Consider the following 18,741-nt stretch of genomic DNA (forward strand, 5'->3'; position numbering starts at 1 on the left):
GTAGAATTGATGTTAATTCTTCTTTTAACATTTGGTAGAATTTCCCAATGAGACCATCTGGGCCTGGAGATTTCTTTTTTGGAGGGTTTTTGAATTATGAAATCAATTTTCTTAATAATTCTATGGCCATTCAACTTATCTATTACATATCAAATGAGTTGTGGTACTTTGTGCATTTTGAGGAAATTGGTCCATTTCATCTAAGTTGTCAAATTAATGTGTGTAGAATCGTTCATAGTACTCCCTTATGATCCTTCTGATGTCTTCAGGGTCTGCAGTGATATCCCATTTCATTACTGATATTGGTAATTTGTGTTTTCTCTCTTGTTTTTCTTTGTCAGGCTTGTCAATTTGATTGTCCTTTTGAAAAAACCAGCTCTTTGTTTCACTGATTTTTCTCTGTTTTCTGTTTTCAATTTCATTGATTTCTGCTCTTTATTACTTCTTTCTGCTTGCTTTGAGTTTATTTGACTCTATTTTTTATAGGTTTTTGAAGTAGGAACTTAGATTATTGACTTAAGACTTTTTCTTCTTCCTAATTATGGCCCACAGATTTTGATATTTTGTATTGTAATTTTTATTTCAGTTCCATGTATTTTTAAATTTCTATTGAGAAGTGTGTTGTTTAGTTTTCAAGTGATTTTCCTGTTATCTGTTTATCTTTTAGTTATTGATTTCTAGTTTGATTGTATTATGATCAGAGGAAGTATTCTTTATAATTTCAGTTATTTTTAAGTTGTCGAGGTTTGCTTTATGGCCTACAGTCTGTCTTGGTGTATATTCTGTGGGCACTTGAGAAGAAAGTATATTCTGCTGTTGTTGAGTGGACTGTTCTATAGATGTCAGTTAGATCCTATAGGTGATGGTGGTGTTGAATTCTTCTATATCCTTGCTGATTTTCTATCTAGTTATATCAGTTGTTGGGATGGGGATGTTGAAGTTTCCAACTATAATTGTGGATTTGTGTATTTCTCATTTCATTTCTATAAGTTTTTCCTTCACATATCTACAGCTCTCTTGTTTAGTACATACACATTTAGGGTTGTTATGTCTTCTTGGTAGTTTGACCATGTTATCATTATGTATTATCTTTTGTCCCTGGTAATTTTCTTTTAAATTATTTGATAATAGTATAGCCACTCTTGCTTTCCTTTTGTATTATTTGCATGATGTATCTTTTTCCATCCCTTTGCTTTCCACCTCCCTGTATTGTTATATTTGAAGTGAGTTTATTGTAGACAGTGTAAGGTTAGGTCATGTTTTTTAATGCACTCTGCCAAATCTCTGTCTTATAAATGGTATAGGTAGACCATTTACATTTCCTGTAATTATTGATATGCTTACATCTGCCATTTTATTTGTTGTTTTCTGTTTGTTTTTTCTGTTTTTCATTTCTCTATTTTCTTTTTCCTGCCTTCCTGTGGGTTACTTGAACATGCTTTAGAATTCCATTTTGACTTACCCATAGTGTTTTTGAGTATGTATTTGCACAGTTATTGTAGTGGTTGCATTATATTACATTATGTATACATAACTTATCACATATGTATATATACATATCACAGTCTGTTGGTGTCATCATTCTACCAGTTCAAGTCAAGTATATAAACCTTACCTTTCTTCATGTCCCTTTACCTTGCCCCATTTATAATTGTCTAAAATATATCCTTTACATACATTTCCAACCACCTCAATGTTATGATTTTTTATTCAACCTTCACATATAATTTTGAAAATTCAAAGAGAGGGACAGCCTATTGTATCTGTTTATATTTTTGCTTACTGTGTTCTTTCTTCCTTTCTGCTATTCCAAGGTTCCTTCTTTTTTATCATTTCCTTTCTGTTTAGAGAACTTCTTTAGCCATTCTTTTGGAATAGATTTGCTGGCCACAGATTCTCTTGGTTTTCTTTTGTCTGAGAATGTCTTGATTTTCCATTAATTCTTGTAGGATATTTTCTCTGGGTATAGGATTCTGTGTTGATGTATCTTTTCTTTGGGCTCTTGAAAAATATTGTGCCACTTTCTTCTGGCCTCTCTGGATTATGATGGAAATCCACTGTCGTTAGAATTGTTTTTCCTCTATAGGTTAGGTGTTATTTCTCGCTCTGATTTCAAGGTTTTTTCTCCTCTTTACTTTTCAGAAGTTTGACATGTCTTGGTATGAATTTCTTTGGATTTATCTGTTTGGTGTTCGCTCAGCTTCTTGAATCTCTAGATATATATGTCTTTGCCAAATGTGAAAAGTTTTCAGTCACTATTTCTCAGAGTACTTTTTGTCCTCTTTTTCTCCTTTCCTTCCAGGACTCTGATGACGTGCAAATATGAGATCTTTTGTTTTAGTCCCATGGGTCCCTGAAACTCTGCTCATTTTTTTTTCAGTTATTTTCTCTATGTTGTTCAGATTGGATAATTTCTTCTATCTTCCAGTTCACTGATTTTTTTCTCTGTCCTCTCTGTTCTGCTATTGAGCTCATCTACTGAGTTTTTTTATTTTTCAGTTGTAAAATTTCTGTTTGATTCTTCTTTATATCTTCTATTTCTTTGCTGAGACTTTCTATTTTTGCATGTTTCAAGTGCTCAGAATTACTTATTCAGACAGTTTTATGACTACTTTAAAATATTTGTCAGATAATTCTAACATCTCTGTCATCTTAGTGTTGAATTCTACTGATTCTCTTTTTTTATTTAGTTTAAGATCATTTAAGTATGACGAGTTATTTTTTATTGAAATCTGGACATTTTTGGGTTATGTTATGAGATTCTGGATCTTATTTAAACCTTCTCTTTTATATTTCTTTCTCTGACACCACTTAGGCTTTTGATGGATTGGGGGTGGGGGCATTTTATTACTGCTAGGTGGGAACAGAAGCCCAAGTTCTGTACTCAGTCTCTGTTGACACCCAAGGGAGAGAGGCTGGCCGGGTGAAGAAAAGTTCTGGCTCCCCACAAGGTCTTCACTCACACTGTGGGTGGGGTTGGTCTTGTTACCACTGAGCAATCGTAAAACTTCTAACTCCACTAGCCCTCTTCTGACACCTCCCCAAGAGTGGGGGGAAAAGCACCTCATTGATTACTGCCTTCTCTGACACCTCCCTCCAGAGGGTGTTCTGGCACCTTGTTAAGCTTTGCAAGGATAGAAGTCTAGGCTCCCCACTGGGTTTTGTTGGCTTGGGTGGGAGTAGGGCCACAGATTTTTCTGTAGTCTTTGGCTGGAGTAGAGCAGTTATTATCTAAAAGTTTTATTTCCTAGTCCTCTGGCTGGAGAGAGCAGGCTTTTATTTTTTTCCATACCCAGTGGTGTTTCCAGGTTGCCAGCTTCTTCAGTTCCAGTCTGGGTTATATGAGGCAAAATGAAAACCCTGGGAACTCATTACCATGTCATCCCTTAGGTCACAAGGTTCCTGGGTGGTTTTCTCTCTTTTCTCTGCCTTTCAAAATCTTCTTATGTCTGTTTTGTATGTAATGCCCATGTTTTAATTTATACTTAGTGGGAGAAATAGGGAAAGTACATCTATTTCATTTTCCCAAGTGGAAGTCGGAGATTCACATTTTTAAAAAATTTCAGGAGACACCCATTTCCTTGGCATAACTATTAATAGTTAAATTGGTGGTCAGAAGTTTTTCCAGAGGAAAAGATACTTTTTACAAAGCCTATTTTCTTTTTTTTGTGTGTGTGTGAGGAAGATCAGCCCTGAGCTAACATCCATGCTAATCCTCCTCTTTTTGCTGTGGAAAACTGGCTCTGAGCTAACATCTATTGCCAGTCCTCCTCCTTTCTCTCCCCAAAGCCCCAGTGGATAGTTGTATGTCATAGTTGCACATCCTTCTAGTTGCTGTATGTGGGACACGGCCTCAGCATGGCTAGAGAAGCAGTGCGTGGGTGCGCGCCCGGGATCCAAACGTGGGCCGCCAGTAGCAGAGCACGCTCACTTAGCCGCTAAGCCACGGGGCCGGCCACAAGGCCTATTTTCAAGATAGGATTTGGGTAAGATATTAAAAACATTATAGATATATTCCAATATTTATAAGGCTGTCCTGTAGAAATGAAACACTCTTAGCCTCATCAATATAATCTGTCTAATTCCACCATACCCTTTATATCAGTCCACCATAAGAAGGAAGCCTAGGACTCCTCAGTTATACCTCATCTACCAGATTGTCATTCATAATGTCTTAGTGCACCTCTTAATCTGACCTCATTTCCATCTATCCCCAACTCCCCAGACTTTTCCAAAATACTCTTTGGAACTTATGATCCTCCTCTGAACTTTACTATTCTTTCTCCTACCTGAAACCAGCGTCCCCACCAAAATAAAACCCTGGTCGAAAGGCTCCCAACTACAGTAAAAGTTAGGACTGAAGATGGTTTTTCTGGAGTTGGTACTGGAAGGAGCAGGTCCAGGCCCCACCCTTAGTAGTAGCTAGAGGAATTGGAAATGTGGAGCCTTGGTTATCCAGTGAGCCTCCAGGAAGACTGTGAAACAACTTGGGTAGAGACTGGTCTGGCAAGGGAGACAAAGGTGGGACTGTAGAGGATGGAATTGAGAAAACATTTTTATAGTCACCTATAGAAAGGGGAATATGGATTATGAAAGATAAAAAAAGTCTTCTGTGAAGATCATGGAATTTGCGATTCAGGGGTACTCAGATGTCCCTGTGGACATCTTCAGTTTTCTACCAGAGGAGACTGTGTAACAATTGTTAGAAATCAGGACATATTGATTTGAGAGCCATTATTCTCAACTATGGCTCTATTTTAGAATCCCTTATGGAGCTTATTTAAATCAACTTTATTCAGGTGGAATTTTAAATGCCCAATTTGTATTTCAGCAAAAGTATACATTTATTTAACCACCAGCACAGTAAAGCCATAGAACATTTTCATCAGCCCCACAAGTTCCCTTGTGCTCCTTTCCCAGTCATCCTCCCACCCCAGGCAAATAATCTGATCTGCTTTCTGTTACCATAAATTAGATTCACCTTTTCTAGAAGTTTATATAAATGGAATTCTACAGTATGTACAGTTTTGTGTCTGGCACTTAATTCACTTAGTATAGTTTTTGAGTCACCCTTGTTGTATTAGCAGTTTACTCTTTTTTATTGCTGAGTAGTGTTCTATTGTGTGGATATATCACAATTTGTTTACCCATTCACCTGCTGATGGACATTTGAGTGTGTCCAGTTGAGTGAAGTGTTCTATAAATGTCAGGCCAACTTAATTGGTGGTGGTGTTCATGTCTTCTACCTCCTTTCTGATTTTCTACTTATTTGTTTCATCAGTTATTGAGTGCCCACCCCCCACCCCCATTGCCCCTGGTAACCACAATACAGGTTTCTCTGTCCATGTGTTGGTTTATATTCCACATATGAGTGAGATCATACAGTGTTTGTCTTTCTCCTTCAGGCTTACTTCACTTAACATAACACCCTCCAGGCACATCCATGTTGTTGCAAATGGGATGATTTTGTCTTTTTTTATGGCTGAGTAGTATTCCATTGTATATATATATACCACATTTTCTTGATCCACTCGTCAGTCGGGGGACACTTAGGTTGCTTCCACTTCTTGGCTGTGGTGAATAATGCTGCAATGAACATAGGGGTGCATAAGCCTCTTTGGATTGTTGATTTAGGCTCGTTGGATAGATTCCCAGTAGTGGGATGGCTGGATCATAGGGCATCTCTATTTTTAATTCTTTGAGGAATCTCCATAACATTTTCCATAGAGGCTGCACCAGTTTGCATTCCCACCAGCTGTGTTATGAGGGTTCCTGTTTCTCCACATCCTCTCCAACGTTTCTTTTTTGTCTTGGTGATTATAGCCATTCTAACAGGCATGAGGTGATATCTTAGTGTTGTTATGATTTGCATTTCCCTGATGATTAGTATGTTGAGCATCTTTTCATGTGCCTATTGGCCATCTGTATATCTTCTTTAGTGAAGTGTGTTCATTTCCTCTGCCCATTTTTTGATCGGTTTGTTTGTTGTTTTGTTGTTCAGTTGTGTGAGTTCTTTATATATTATGGAGATCAACTCCTTGTCAGATGTATGTTTTGCACATATTCTCTCCCAGCTGGTGGGTTGTCTGTTCATCTTGATTCTGGCTTCATTTGTCTTGTAGAAGCTCTTTAATCTGATAAAGTCCCATTTGCTTATTTTTTCTTTAGTTTCCCTAGTCTGGGTAGGCGTGTCATCTGAAAAGATTCCTTTATAACCAATGTCAAATAGTGTGTTGCCTATATTTTCTTCTATGAGTTTTATAGTTTCAGGTCTCACCTTCAGGTCTTTGATCCATTTTGAGTTAATTTTTGTGCATGGCAATAGCAGATGGTCCACTTTCATTCTTTTGCATGTGGCTGTCCAGTTTTCCCAACACCATTTATTGAAGAGACTTTCCTTTTTCCATTGTATGTTCTTAGCGCCTTTGTCGAAAATTAGCTGTCCACATATGTGTGGTTTTATTTCTGGGCTTTCAATTCTGTTCTATTGATCTGTGTGTCTGTTTTTGTACCAGTACCATGCTGTTTTGATTACTATTGCTTTGTAGTATGTTTTGAAGTCAGAGATTGTGATGCCTCCTGCTTTGTTCTTTTTTCTTAGGATTGCTTTAGCTATTCAGGGTCTTTTGTTGCTCCATATAAATTTTAGTATTCTTTTTTCTATTTCCGTGAAGAATGTCATTGGGATTCTGATTGGGATTGCATTGAATCTATAGATTGCTTTAGGTAATATAGACATTTTAGCTATGTTTATTCTTCCAGTCCACGTGCATGGGATGTCTTTCCATTTCTTTATGTCATCATCGATTTCTTTCAATAATGTCTTGTAGTTCTCATTGTATAGGTCATTCACCTCCTTGGTAAGATTTATTCCTAGGTATTTTATTCTTTTTGATGCAATTGTAAATGGTATTATCTTTTTGAGCTCTCTTTCTTTTAGTTCATTATTAGCATACAGAAATAGAACTGATTTTTGTAGATTGATTTTGTACCCTGCAACTTTGCTGTAGTTGTTGATTATTTCTAATAGTTTTCCAACGGATTCTTTAGGGTTTTCTATATATAAAATCATGTAATCTACAAATAGTGAAAGTTTCACTTCTTCGTTACCTATTTGCATTCCTTTTATTCTTTTTTCTTGCCTAATTGCTCTGGCCAGAACCTCCAGTACTATGTTGAACAGGAGTGGTGAGAGTGGGCAGCCCTGCCTCGTTCCTGTTCTCAGAGGAATGGCTTTCAGTCTTTCCCTGTTGAGTATGATGTTGACTGTGGGTTTGTCATAAATAGCCTTTATTATGTTGAGGTACTTTCCTTCTATTCCCATTTTGTTGAGAGTTTTTATCATAAATGGGTGTTGTATCTTGTCAAATGCCTTCTCTGCATCTATTGAGATGACCATGTGGTTTTTATTCTTTGTTTTGTTGATGTGATGTATCACATTGATTGATTTGCGGATGTTGAACCATCCCTGCGTCCCTGGTATAAATCCCACTTGATCATGGTGTATGATCTTTTTAATGTATTGCTGTATTTGGTTTGCCAGTATTTTGTTGAGGATTTTTGCATCTATGTTCATCAGCGATATTGGCCTGTAATTTTCTTTCTTTGTATTGTCTTTGTTTGGCTTTGGTATCGGTGATGTTGGCCTCGTAGAATGATTTAGGAAGTGTTCCATCGTCCTCTATTTTTTGGAATAGTTTGAGAAGGATGGGTATTAAATCTTCTTTGAATGTTTGGTAAAATTCACTGGAGAAGCCATCTGGTCCTGGACTTTTATTTTTTGGGAGGTTTTTGATTACTATTTCAATCTCTTTACTTGTGATTGGCCTATTCAGATTCTCCATTTCTTCTTGGTTCAGTTTTGGGAGGTTGTATGAGTCTAAGAATTTATCCATTTTTTCTAGATTGTCCAATTTGTTGGCATATAATTTCTCATAGTATTCTCTTTTGATCCTCTGTATTTCCGTGGTATCCATTGTAATTTCTCCTCTTTCATTTCTAATTTTATTTACTTGAGCCTTTTCTCTTTTTTTCTTAGTAAGTCTGGCTAAGGGTTTGTCAATTTTGTTTATCTTCTCAAAAAATCAACTCTTTGTTTCATTAATCCTTTCTACTGTTTTTTGGTCTCAATTTCACTTATTTCTGCTCTGATTTTTGTTATTTCTCTCCTTCTGCTGACTTTGGGCTTTGTTTGTTCTTCTTTTTCTAGTTCTGTTAGGCATAATTTAAGGTTGCTTATTTGGGCTTTTTCTTGTTTGTTAAGGTGGGCTTGTATCGCTATGAGTTTCCTTCTCAGGACCGCTTTTGCTGCATCCCGTATGGTTTGGTATGACGTATTTTCATTTTCGTTTGTTTCCAGATAGTTTTTGATTTCTCCTTTAATTTCACCAATGATCCATTGGTTGTTCAGTAGCATGTTGTTTAATCTCCACATTTTTGTCACTTTCCCATTTTTTTTTTTCATGGTTCATTTCCAGTTTCATGGCATTATGGTCTCAAAAGATGCTTGTTATGATTTCAATCTTATTAAATTTATTGAGGCTTGCTTTGTTTCCCAACATATGGTCTATCCTTGAGAATGTTCCATGTGCGCTTGAGAAGAATGTGTAGTCAGCTATTGTTTCATGTGTTTTGTATATCAGTTTTTGGGTATACACAGTTAGGATTCTTATATCTTCTTGCTGCATCAACCCCTTTAACAATATGAACTTTATCTCTGGTGGTAATCTTTTTTTCTGATATTGTTATAGACACTACAGCTTTTTCATGATCAGTTTTGTACGGTGTATCTTTTTCTGTCCTTTTATCTATGTCTTTATATCTAAAAAGTGTTTATTTAGATAGCATGTTACTCTTCCTTTTTGTCCATAATGACAATCTTTACCTTTTAATTGGAGTGATTACTATTCACATTTAATTCAGTTATCAATATGATTGGTTTTTAAAATCTACTGTTTCACCATTTGTTTTCTCTTTGTCTCTTCAGATCTTTGTTCCTTTTTCCCCTCCTCTTGCCTTTCATTCTTTTGATATAGCTGAGTACTTTTTAACCTTCCATTTTATTTTCACTGTTGGATTATTTTCTATATATTTCTTATTTTTTGCTTTTTATTAAGCGGTTGCTCTAGAGTGTGCAGAATGCATATTTAACTTATTACAGTATCTTCAAGTAATATGCCACTTCACTTATAATTTAAGAACCTTATAACAGTATATTTTCATTCCTCCCCATTCTTTGTGCCACGTTTGTCATTTATTTTAACTCTACATATGTATTAAATCCCAGAGTATGTTTTATTATTTTTATTTTAAATAGTTATCGTTTAGTGAAACTTAAAAGATCTTTAACAAATCATTTTTATGTTTCCCAACATATTTACCCTTCCTGGTACTACTTATTGCTGTATGCAGATCAGGATTATCATTTGGTACCATTTTCCTTCTACTTGAAGAACTTCCTTTGACATTTCTTTTAGTGAAGAACTGCTGGCAACAGATTTTCTCAGCTTTTGTTTGTCTTTAAAAGTCTTTATTTTTACTTTGGTTTTGAAAGATAATTTTGCTGGATATATATAACTTTAGATGGACAGGCTTTTATGCACTTTAACAATGTTAGTCCCTTGTCTTTTGGCTTACCGCGTTTCTGTTGAGAAGTCTATGATATTTTATCTTTGTTCCACTGTTTAAAAAAAAAAAAAAGATCTTTTAAGATTTTTAAATTATTCACATTTAGAAGTTTGATCATGATGTTCCTTGGTGTGATGTTCCCTGTGTTGGCCCTACTTGGGGTTTTTTGCCTTGCTGGTTTTTTTGAAGTACTTAGATATGTGAGCTCATTATAGTTTTCATCAAATTTGAAAGATTTTCAGCCGTTCTTTCTTCAAATCATTTCTGTCCCCTCCGTACTCCCCTCCTCCATGTGGGACTCCAGTTACATTTATTAGACCACATGATATTGACCTGTAGGTCACTGAGGCTGTACCAGTTTATTTTTTGAATCTTTATTTTCTGTATGCTTTAGTTTGGATAATTCTTATTGTTATGTGTTCAGGTGGCTCTTCTTCTGCAGCATCTAAACTGCTAATAATTCCGATCCAGTGAACTTAGCATTTTGCATATATTGTAAGTTTTTCGTCTTTAAAAGTTTTATCCAGTTCTTTTAAAAATCTTTTATTTCTCATCTCATTATGTTTATATATTTTTTTATCTCCCTAAGCATATATGTAATAGTTCTTTTAAAGTCCTTGCCTGCTAATTCAGTCATCCCTGTGACTTCGTTTTTGTTTTTTGTTTCTTTTGTTTATTGCTGTAACATTGGTTTATAACATTGTATAAATTTCAGGTATACAACATTATACTTATATTTCTGCATGGATTACATCATGTTTTCATGGTCACCACCCAAATACTAACTACGGTTCATCACCACACACATGTGCCTAACTATCCCTTTTGCCCTCCCCCCCCTTCCCCTCTGGTAACCACCAATCCAATCTCTGTCTCTATGTGTCTGTTGTTGTTATTATCTACTGCTTAATGAGTGAGATCATATGGTATTTGACCTCCCTGTGACTTCTTGATCTGTTCCTATTGACTAATTTTTATCCTGATTTTGGTTATGATTTTTGTTTCTTTATATGGATAATTTTTTATTGGATAGTGGACATTGTGAAGTTTTACATTGTTCTGCGCTAGATTTTGTTATCTTCTTTTAAATAGTGTTAGACTTTGTTGTGGCAAGCAGTTAAATTATTTATGGATCAGTTTGGTTCTTTATAGCAGGGGTCAGCAAACATTTTCTTAAAGGGCTAGATAGTAAATATTTTAGGATTGTGGATAATGTGGTCTCTCTTGTAACTACTCAGCTCGGCCCTTATAGGTGGAAAGCAGCCATAGAGTGTTGTCATGTCTTATAAAACTTTATTTGTAAAAACGTTGATTTGCCCATAGGTGGTAGTTTGCTGTTGCCTGCTTTAGAGGCTTGTTTTTAAGTTTTGTTAGAGTGGATTTCGAGTAGCTTTATTCTAGAGCTAGTTTATTCCTTTTGGAGTGTTTCCTGATTGCCCTGGATGTTGGGCAAGGATATTCTTCTCTAACTGGTTGAAAGTCAAATGTTTTCTAGTCTGTATGAGCTTTGGCAACTGGTCAGTTACAGTGCTCCAGTCCTCCTTTGCCGGGTTTCATGGAGCTTTACTCAGTACATGCACAGCTCAGTATTCAACCAAGATTCAAGCAGACCCCCAAGCTGAGTTATAGTGGTCTTCTGGAGCAGCTCCCTCCTCCAGGGTACTCTGCTTCTCAAATTCCAGTTTTTGTCTGCTCAAGTCAGCAAGATAACTTTGATCTGCTCCAGATCCTCCTCTTTGCTCTGTAGTCCAAAAAGTATCTCCAGACTCCCCCCACCACATATACACATAAAAAGCCAGAGTGCTCATAGGGCTCACCACATTTATTTTCCTTCTCTCAGGGATTATCGTGCTGTACTGCCTGTTGTCTGGTATTTGAAAACTGTTTTATATATTTTGTCCAGTTTTATAGGTGGAGGGTAAGCCCCTTCCCAGTTTTGCCATCATGGCTAGAAGCTCCTATGGTGCTTTTGAAACAAATGGCTGAGTTCCATTTCAGACTAGATTCTCTTGGGATGGTGCCTGGGCTTCTGTATATATTTTTAAAAGCTCCTCAGGACTCTGACACACAGTCAACTTTGAGAAGCATGGCTCTAGGGTTTTTGGAGCCAAGCAGAGATAATTTGAGCTCATCAAGTACTGGGACCTAGTATATTTTATGTACGGAGGTGCTGACATTTGGGACTTTGATCCAAACAGAAGGCAGGGAAGATCAGCTGGGAATGAAGGAGGCTGTGTACAAAAAACCTCATTAAAAGAAAAGTAGGAGATGAATTTGCCCTATTTCGGAGTTTTGAAGCTAAGTCTTATCCCCTCTATTGTTTCTTCCAGACACCAGATGAAAATGGTGGCCAGATTCATCCATTCTTTCTTCTTCTACCCCCTACTGTGATAGACTTTACTGTTACTTATATCCTTTAGATGGATTAGTAGAAGTGAGGAGGATGAAGTTGTGTAAAATAATCCATTTCTGTGGTCTTAGGACCAAGTCTCTGGCCCAAGCTTTCCCTCCATTCATATCCTCCCCAAACTAATGGAGGTTGAGAAAGAATAGGGTGACCTCTTTCTGCCTCTGATCCATTTCTTCCCCACCCTGTCCACTCTCTTACTCCCATTCTGTCTGAAACTCACCCCAGAGTTCTTTGTTAGATAAAGCATGTTAAGGTAATATATATATATTTTTTACATTGTATGTAGCCATCGCATGGACATTTGAAGAAACTAAAACTGATGCCCTTTCAGAGGTGATTTATCCAAACAGAATAAACAGAGAAGGATGAATGTGTCACCTGGGAGATCTGAATTTATAATGCTAAGGGACTACCACAATGATAAAATTTATTTGAAGTCTTATTTTGGCTTAAAAATTAATGCAAATTGTACATTTTATTCTTTTGTGTATCAGTATTTGTTTTAATATGAACGTGTTTTAACTTACCACTTGGTAGAAATGACATTCCAAAAAAATGTACCATCTGTATCCTGTGACTTCATATGCCTCTTGATAGCCCCTAGGTTTATAACTTCCCTACTTGGTGAAGCACAACAATAGAAGCAGTTATTTAAAAAAATAATTTTTAGTTTCTGAATTTTAAGTTACACTGTAAGTGATAAAGGACTTGGCGGTATACCCACCAAATACTTGAGACATGTTTACATGAATGTTTCTTTAAAGGGAAAGTGTGTTTCAGGTTCTAGTCAACCATCTGATAGTGAACCTTTTTTTTCACCTCTAGAATATGGCTAGGTTAGTTGCTCAGTGAAACAGAATCCTGCAGTGCCTTTTCTCTTCTGGTATTATGGATTCCTAGCTGACCTAGTTAAAACACTGTTGTCAAGGATAGTTAGAATCCTCTGAGTAAGGACTTGATTATTTAGGATTTACCAGTTATCTTTTTCTTTTTTTTTAGCCCAGAAATATTCTTCATTCCTTGCATTTCTATAGAGTGAATTTTCATGAATACAGATGTGCTGGTGCCCAGTCATCAAGTGTAGTATAAAGCAGTGGTTTCACTTACACTTGGTTTCCACTGAAAACATTGATTTTTCTTTGCCATTCTGCAGTACCTTCTCCAGGCAAATTCCGCTCCCCTGCAGCACCATCTCCTTTGGCTCTCCGGCAACCAGTAAAAGCATTTAGTAACCATGGTTCTGGTTCTCCTGGTAGCCAAGAAACAACACAGCTCACACAAACCACCTCCTCACCTGGGCCTCCCATGGTTCAGAACACAGTCCCAGCAAATCCTCCCAGCAATATCAACAGCACTACTCTAACCAGACCTGCAGGGACAACCGCGATGAGAAGTGGCTTGCCCAGACCCAGTGCCCCTTCTGCTGGGGGTATACCAGTGCCTCGCAGCAAACTTGCACAGCCTGTTCGCAGGTAAGTGGCAAATGCTCTTTTTCAACATTCTTGAGCATAGGAAAGTGAATAGACTGGAATTACCCTCATCTCTGCATTTGATAGTGAACATAGCAAGTCCTAATGGGTTCCCACTAGAGTCTTAGTACAATTTGAATAAAACATTACTTTATTGTTTTAAAGAAATCCTCACTTGGGACATTAGAGTATTATTCCACTTTGGTTCAGATTAAATTTTCCCAGCTACCTAATATGATGAAGCATCTCAGAAAACTCCTAGAAAAAATTGTTAGAACCACTCAATTTGGTTGTGATATTTGTTCATTTTGAATATAATGATATTCAATAATGATAATAGAAGCATATTAGAACCTAGAATGAGATTTAAGATAAAACTTCTAGCTACCAAGTCTGAGTACAGTCCAGGAAGGTAGTTTTCAAATCTAGCTATAATTGAGAATTTCCTCTAGAATTTATATAAATATATAGAGGCCTACATTTTGCCGCCAGAGAGCAGATTTGGTATGAAGCCCAAAATCTGTGGGTATGCTGTGTTTTGTCTGTTTACTCTTCGGGTGATTCTGAGCCTAGCCAGGTTGGGAACCATGCATCTGTAATCTTTATCTACCTTTCAGGAATGTGATTACCACCATCAGTAAACTTAGGTGTCAAATCTAATTAAACTTTAAATGTTTATCTGCATGAAAAAAAATTCTTCCCATAAGTATTTAAAATGAATTATCTATATTACTTTTATTCTAAAATAAACATAGTACATTTCTAAATTCATTAGTAGGGCACAACAGCTTTTTGCTGTGCACTGTGCTAAATAACTTATATGTACCTTATTTAATTTGTGTGGTTTTTTTTTTTTGCTGAGGAAGACTGGCTCTGAGCTAACATCCATTGCCAATCCTCCTCCTTTTTTTTTTTCCACCCAAAGCCCCCCAGTAGATAGTTGTACGTCATAGTTGCACATCCTTCTAGTTGCCGTACGTGGGACACGGCCTCAGCATGGCCGGAGAAGCGGTGCGTCAGTGCGCACCCGGGATCCAAACTTGGGCCGCCAGTAGCAAAGCGTGCGCGCTTAACCGCTAAAGCCATGGGGCCGGCCCCCCTTATTTAATTTTTACAATAACATTAAACATGTAGGTACTGTTGTTATTCCTGTTTTTCAGAGGAGAATATTGAAATTTAATGAGGTTAGGTAATTTGCCCAAGACTGAACAACTAATAAGACCTTCAGTTCCATGTATGTCTGACTAAAAAGTCCTTTTAAGCACTGTCCCATTCTGCCTCTCTAGAGATGGTGACACTAAGCCTTTTACCACATTCATCACTTTGCCCCTCAAACAAATAAATAATAAAGTTGGTGATCCATGCGGTTGGAAAAGATGAGACAATTTTTTCCTTTCTTTTACTCTAGTAGCTATGTTAACAAAAGAGGTGAAGTCACCTGATGCCCAGTAAAACTTAAAAGTTGTGGAAATGCTGAGTGTGGGATGGTTGTGCTAATAGCTGTTTAGAACTTTGACCTCAGTAGTTCCCTGAAACAGCCTTCATTGGATCGTGATGCCACCTGCAAAGTAATTAATATATGTGGGAAATAATATGGTAATGTTTCATAAAGCCTTGCTAATCATTTTATACAATTGCTTTATTTCAGATCCTTGCCAGCTCCTAAAACCTACGGTAGCATGAAAGATGACAGTTGGAAAGATGGCTGTTATTGACCAGCAAAGACAAGAATGCAGAAGTCCACAGCTTCATGGATACCCCTTCACCAGGCTAAAAGACAACTTTTATATGCAGACTGTTCAGATAAGACTCTTGGGATTTATAAAATCCCAGCCCTCTCTGTCTTAATTAGCACAAACTGACAGAGATGATCAAGCAGCACTTTAATGACATTTAACATCAGATGTGTTTGGTAATCATACAATCACTCTCCACGGAATCACTTTTAGTTTTGTTTAATAGAAACTAAGTTGATTTTTTAATATTTGACAGAGACCAATATCTGGGCAAAAACTAATGGATGCCAAAGAGAAATGCCCATTTGTAAATGAGAGAGTACCTTTGTGCACAAGAAAATGGTGAATTCAAGCTATCCAAAACTTCACGTTCAACCTAATTTACTGTATGAATAATATCAATAAATATTTGTGTTAATGAGAACTAATATTCTGACTAATTATCTAAAATGTTTCACCAGTACTCTAAGAAACTAGATTGAGATGGAGGTGGGTGGGGTGGAAAGAAACCTGGGCTAGAGATTTAAAACCATACCTAAATTTGGGATTATTCTATAAATTATTTTTGCAGATTCATTAGAAAAATTGTCATTTTCTTTAATCTTAAGTTTTGGATGTAGCTCACATATCACCACCACCAGATAGTGTTACAGTGTGCATCCATCATGTTGCATTGACACATCGGACTTTTGTGTGTTTGTTTTGATTGCCAAAAGGGCTTGATATCAGCTGTACAATCTTTCTAAACTTTATAGCTCCTGGCTCAGGAAAGATAGACTTTGCTATTGAAGCCAACTTCTTCACATGCTGTTATCTGTTACAGAACCTAAGAGATCTTGTTTTTATTGGCAGGTTTCCATGCTGGGAAAGAGCAAGTAGTATGTGTCTATTCTTGATATAAATAACACCACCTCAGTGCTTACAACCTGGAACAAAACCATACAGTGAAAGAGGGGGGAAAAAATCTATGCACTTAACTTACAAAATCTCTGGTAATGACAGTTGTATTGTTACTGTCAGTTGACACAATGGTCTATTGTATGGTAGGAAAATGTAGCCTGCTGAATCCTACTTAAGTTGATCCACTTTAAACTGAGTAACTGTATAAAACATCCTTTGAAAATACTGTCCCATTTGACTTAGATTCTGCCTTACATTAATTTTGGCATTTTTGGTAACAAATGAAACCTACTACATATGACTCTAACTTGTTAAGTACTTGTTCTCCAATGGCCCTTATGTATATCCTAGAAATCACTTATTTCAGTTTTATTAGACTATTACCAGACTAAAATTTCCTTCTGTAGCAGGCTTCTCATTTTTCATAGTGAGGTCTGTTTTTAAATATTTAATTTGAACAGCTCTAAAATATTGGCAATCAGGTCAACTAAAGGATTTTAGAGATTTGAACATAAGTTCATTTCCTATCAGTCAAAGACATTCTGAAAGTTGGCAAATGAACTTGAGAGAGAAATGGGAAGCTTGATATTCAGGATTGCATTCAGGTTGATAGGTTGAGAGAATGTTGAGAGAATGATAAAACTTTTAAAACCAAGACTCCTGTTCTGCCATGACTGATACCATGGTAGTCTTTATCAGCTTGACCAGTAGGGAGTCATTCAGTTAGCACAAGCAGCTGGAGATTTACACTGCCAGTGCTAATGTATTTTGGTGTATAATGCAAGGAAGAAATTTTATCCTTGAATTTGAGGGTGATGGGGGTGGGTCAGGAGAGGATGACACCAGAATTCCACATGATGATGAACTAAAAAAATGTTGCTTTTCAGAAAAAGATAAAGAAAGCATCTGCTTCAGGTAGGGGAATAACTCATGTAAAAATCTAAGTAAGTAAAAGAAAGAACTAGCCACTGTCTCTTTTTAAAAACACATATACACAAAACAAAATAGGTCTCAGTTTTCAGTGCAACATTGCAAAAAAAAAATATGCTGCAATCTAATAATTAGAAGGAATTTTAACTCTATTATGAAACACCCATTACGTTTTTAAGTTAGATTATCGGTTTCAAAAGGAGTATTCAGGTTATTTAACTTGGTTTTTAAATGGCTGCATCAGAAAAAAAATGTCTATTTTTTTTAATTAAAATATTTCATCACTTGTTAAAAACATATTTGGATCTGAGTAGGTAAAGTATTATTTTACCTGCTGTTGTACTACCACGGACTATTGGCTTTTAGTTTCCTAAACAGAAAAATTGCCTTTTTACTAGAAAGCCTTTGTGTATTGCCAGTTTTTCTGTTTGGGAAAATCGAAGGATTCACTGTGGTTAGTCTTACAGAAGAAATGTGGATTTGATAAACTAGTGCCTATGATTTTAACTTATGTTTGATATATAGTAGTAAGGGTTTTATGAATGTTGATTATTTTTTTGTGCCAACAGCCCAGAATTGTCACTTATATGTAAGCAGAAAGCTATGAACTCTGCTTCCAAAGTTATTTAATTTTCTCAGTGTTTGAATGTTATTTTTTTGTAAGTGTGTTAATAAAAGTGTAAAGATTGGAAAAAATATAAATATTCTTAACTCAAGCATTTGCTGGATCATTTTTCTACAAAACTTGTTTGTATAATATAAAACACTCTCTGAAGAGTTGACTCTTTTCAGTTTTCATACCCTGGAAATCACATTTTGTAAAACTGGGGACCATTCATAATAGTCAGATACTTTTTAAAATTATTATTTCAATACATCACTTTTATAAAAACGTTTTTTTGAAAGGAAATTAGATACATATGTGTCCCCAGATGTTTGTATAACTCTAGAATGATCTAGTTGTGTATGTTTAAATTAACTTTTTATTGAATGTACAGGCCTCCATTTTTGACATTACGCATGGTCCTTTTACATCACATGAAGTTTGATTTGCAAACATTTCTATAGCTGAACTTGTATGTGTGGTTACCTCCTTAATAAACAGCCTGACCATAAGGTTTATTATTAAATTTATATTTGGTTTTTTAAGTGTTTTATTAATTTCTGGATATAGTAAGATTCCCTCCCACCCTCCAGTTGCCTACAGTTGGTTTTAATAAATTTCTCTGGTGATTTTTTTTAAATACACAAACCCAAATCATGTTGCCCTTTCAGACTTGATCTTCATGAGGTTGGAATATATCGTGTTATATTCTCTCTGTCCTAGTTATTTCATATGTGGATTATTTGGAGTAAATTTATAGTTTACTCAAAATTGGTACGTTCCTGGAACTTTTTCACCTGCTGTGAATTGATACCTAGTTAGAAGAAGCTAGCATATAGGGAACAAGCAAAAAGCCATTATATAAGAGTTTCCAAGAGGAAAAATTAATACATTTTCAAGCCAAATATGAATATTTATTTAGTTGGTCAAGTGCATCTTTTCTCTTAAGGATGAATGGAAAAAGTCAAGAATTGTACACTGTTTAATTAGTTCCCCACATTCTTTTTGGAAGTTTTTACTGTCCTCCATGTTACAATTAGTCTCACTAACAAGGCATAGAGAAAT

General features: G+C 36.2%; 1 protein-coding gene across 3 annotated transcripts in view; it reads left to right on the forward strand.

Moving 5' to 3' along the window:
* The window catches only part of SLAIN2 (SLAIN family member 2), an 82,108-nt gene extending 63,902 nt beyond the window's left edge, over window positions 1–18,206 (forward strand). For all 3 annotated transcript variants that reach the window (XM_087434276.1, XM_014787152.2, XM_004419044.3), the window contains 2 exons: window positions 13,191–13,509; window positions 15,155–18,206. In XM_087434276.1, coding sequence (XP_087290402.1) covers window positions 13,191–13,509; window positions 15,155–15,221 — 386 coding nt within the window. In that variant the 3' untranslated portion in view covers window positions 15,222–18,206. The remainder of the gene's footprint in view (window positions 1–13,190; window positions 13,510–15,154) is intronic.
* Window positions 18,207–18,741: the final 535 nt, after the last annotated feature.

Source organism: Ceratotherium simum, chromosome 8 (genome assembly GCF_057802395.1).
Source record: "Ceratotherium simum simum isolate JZ-2026a chromosome 8, ASM5780239v1, whole genome shotgun sequence".
Lineage (NCBI taxonomy): Eukaryota > Metazoa > Chordata > Mammalia > Perissodactyla > Rhinocerotidae > Ceratotherium > Ceratotherium simum.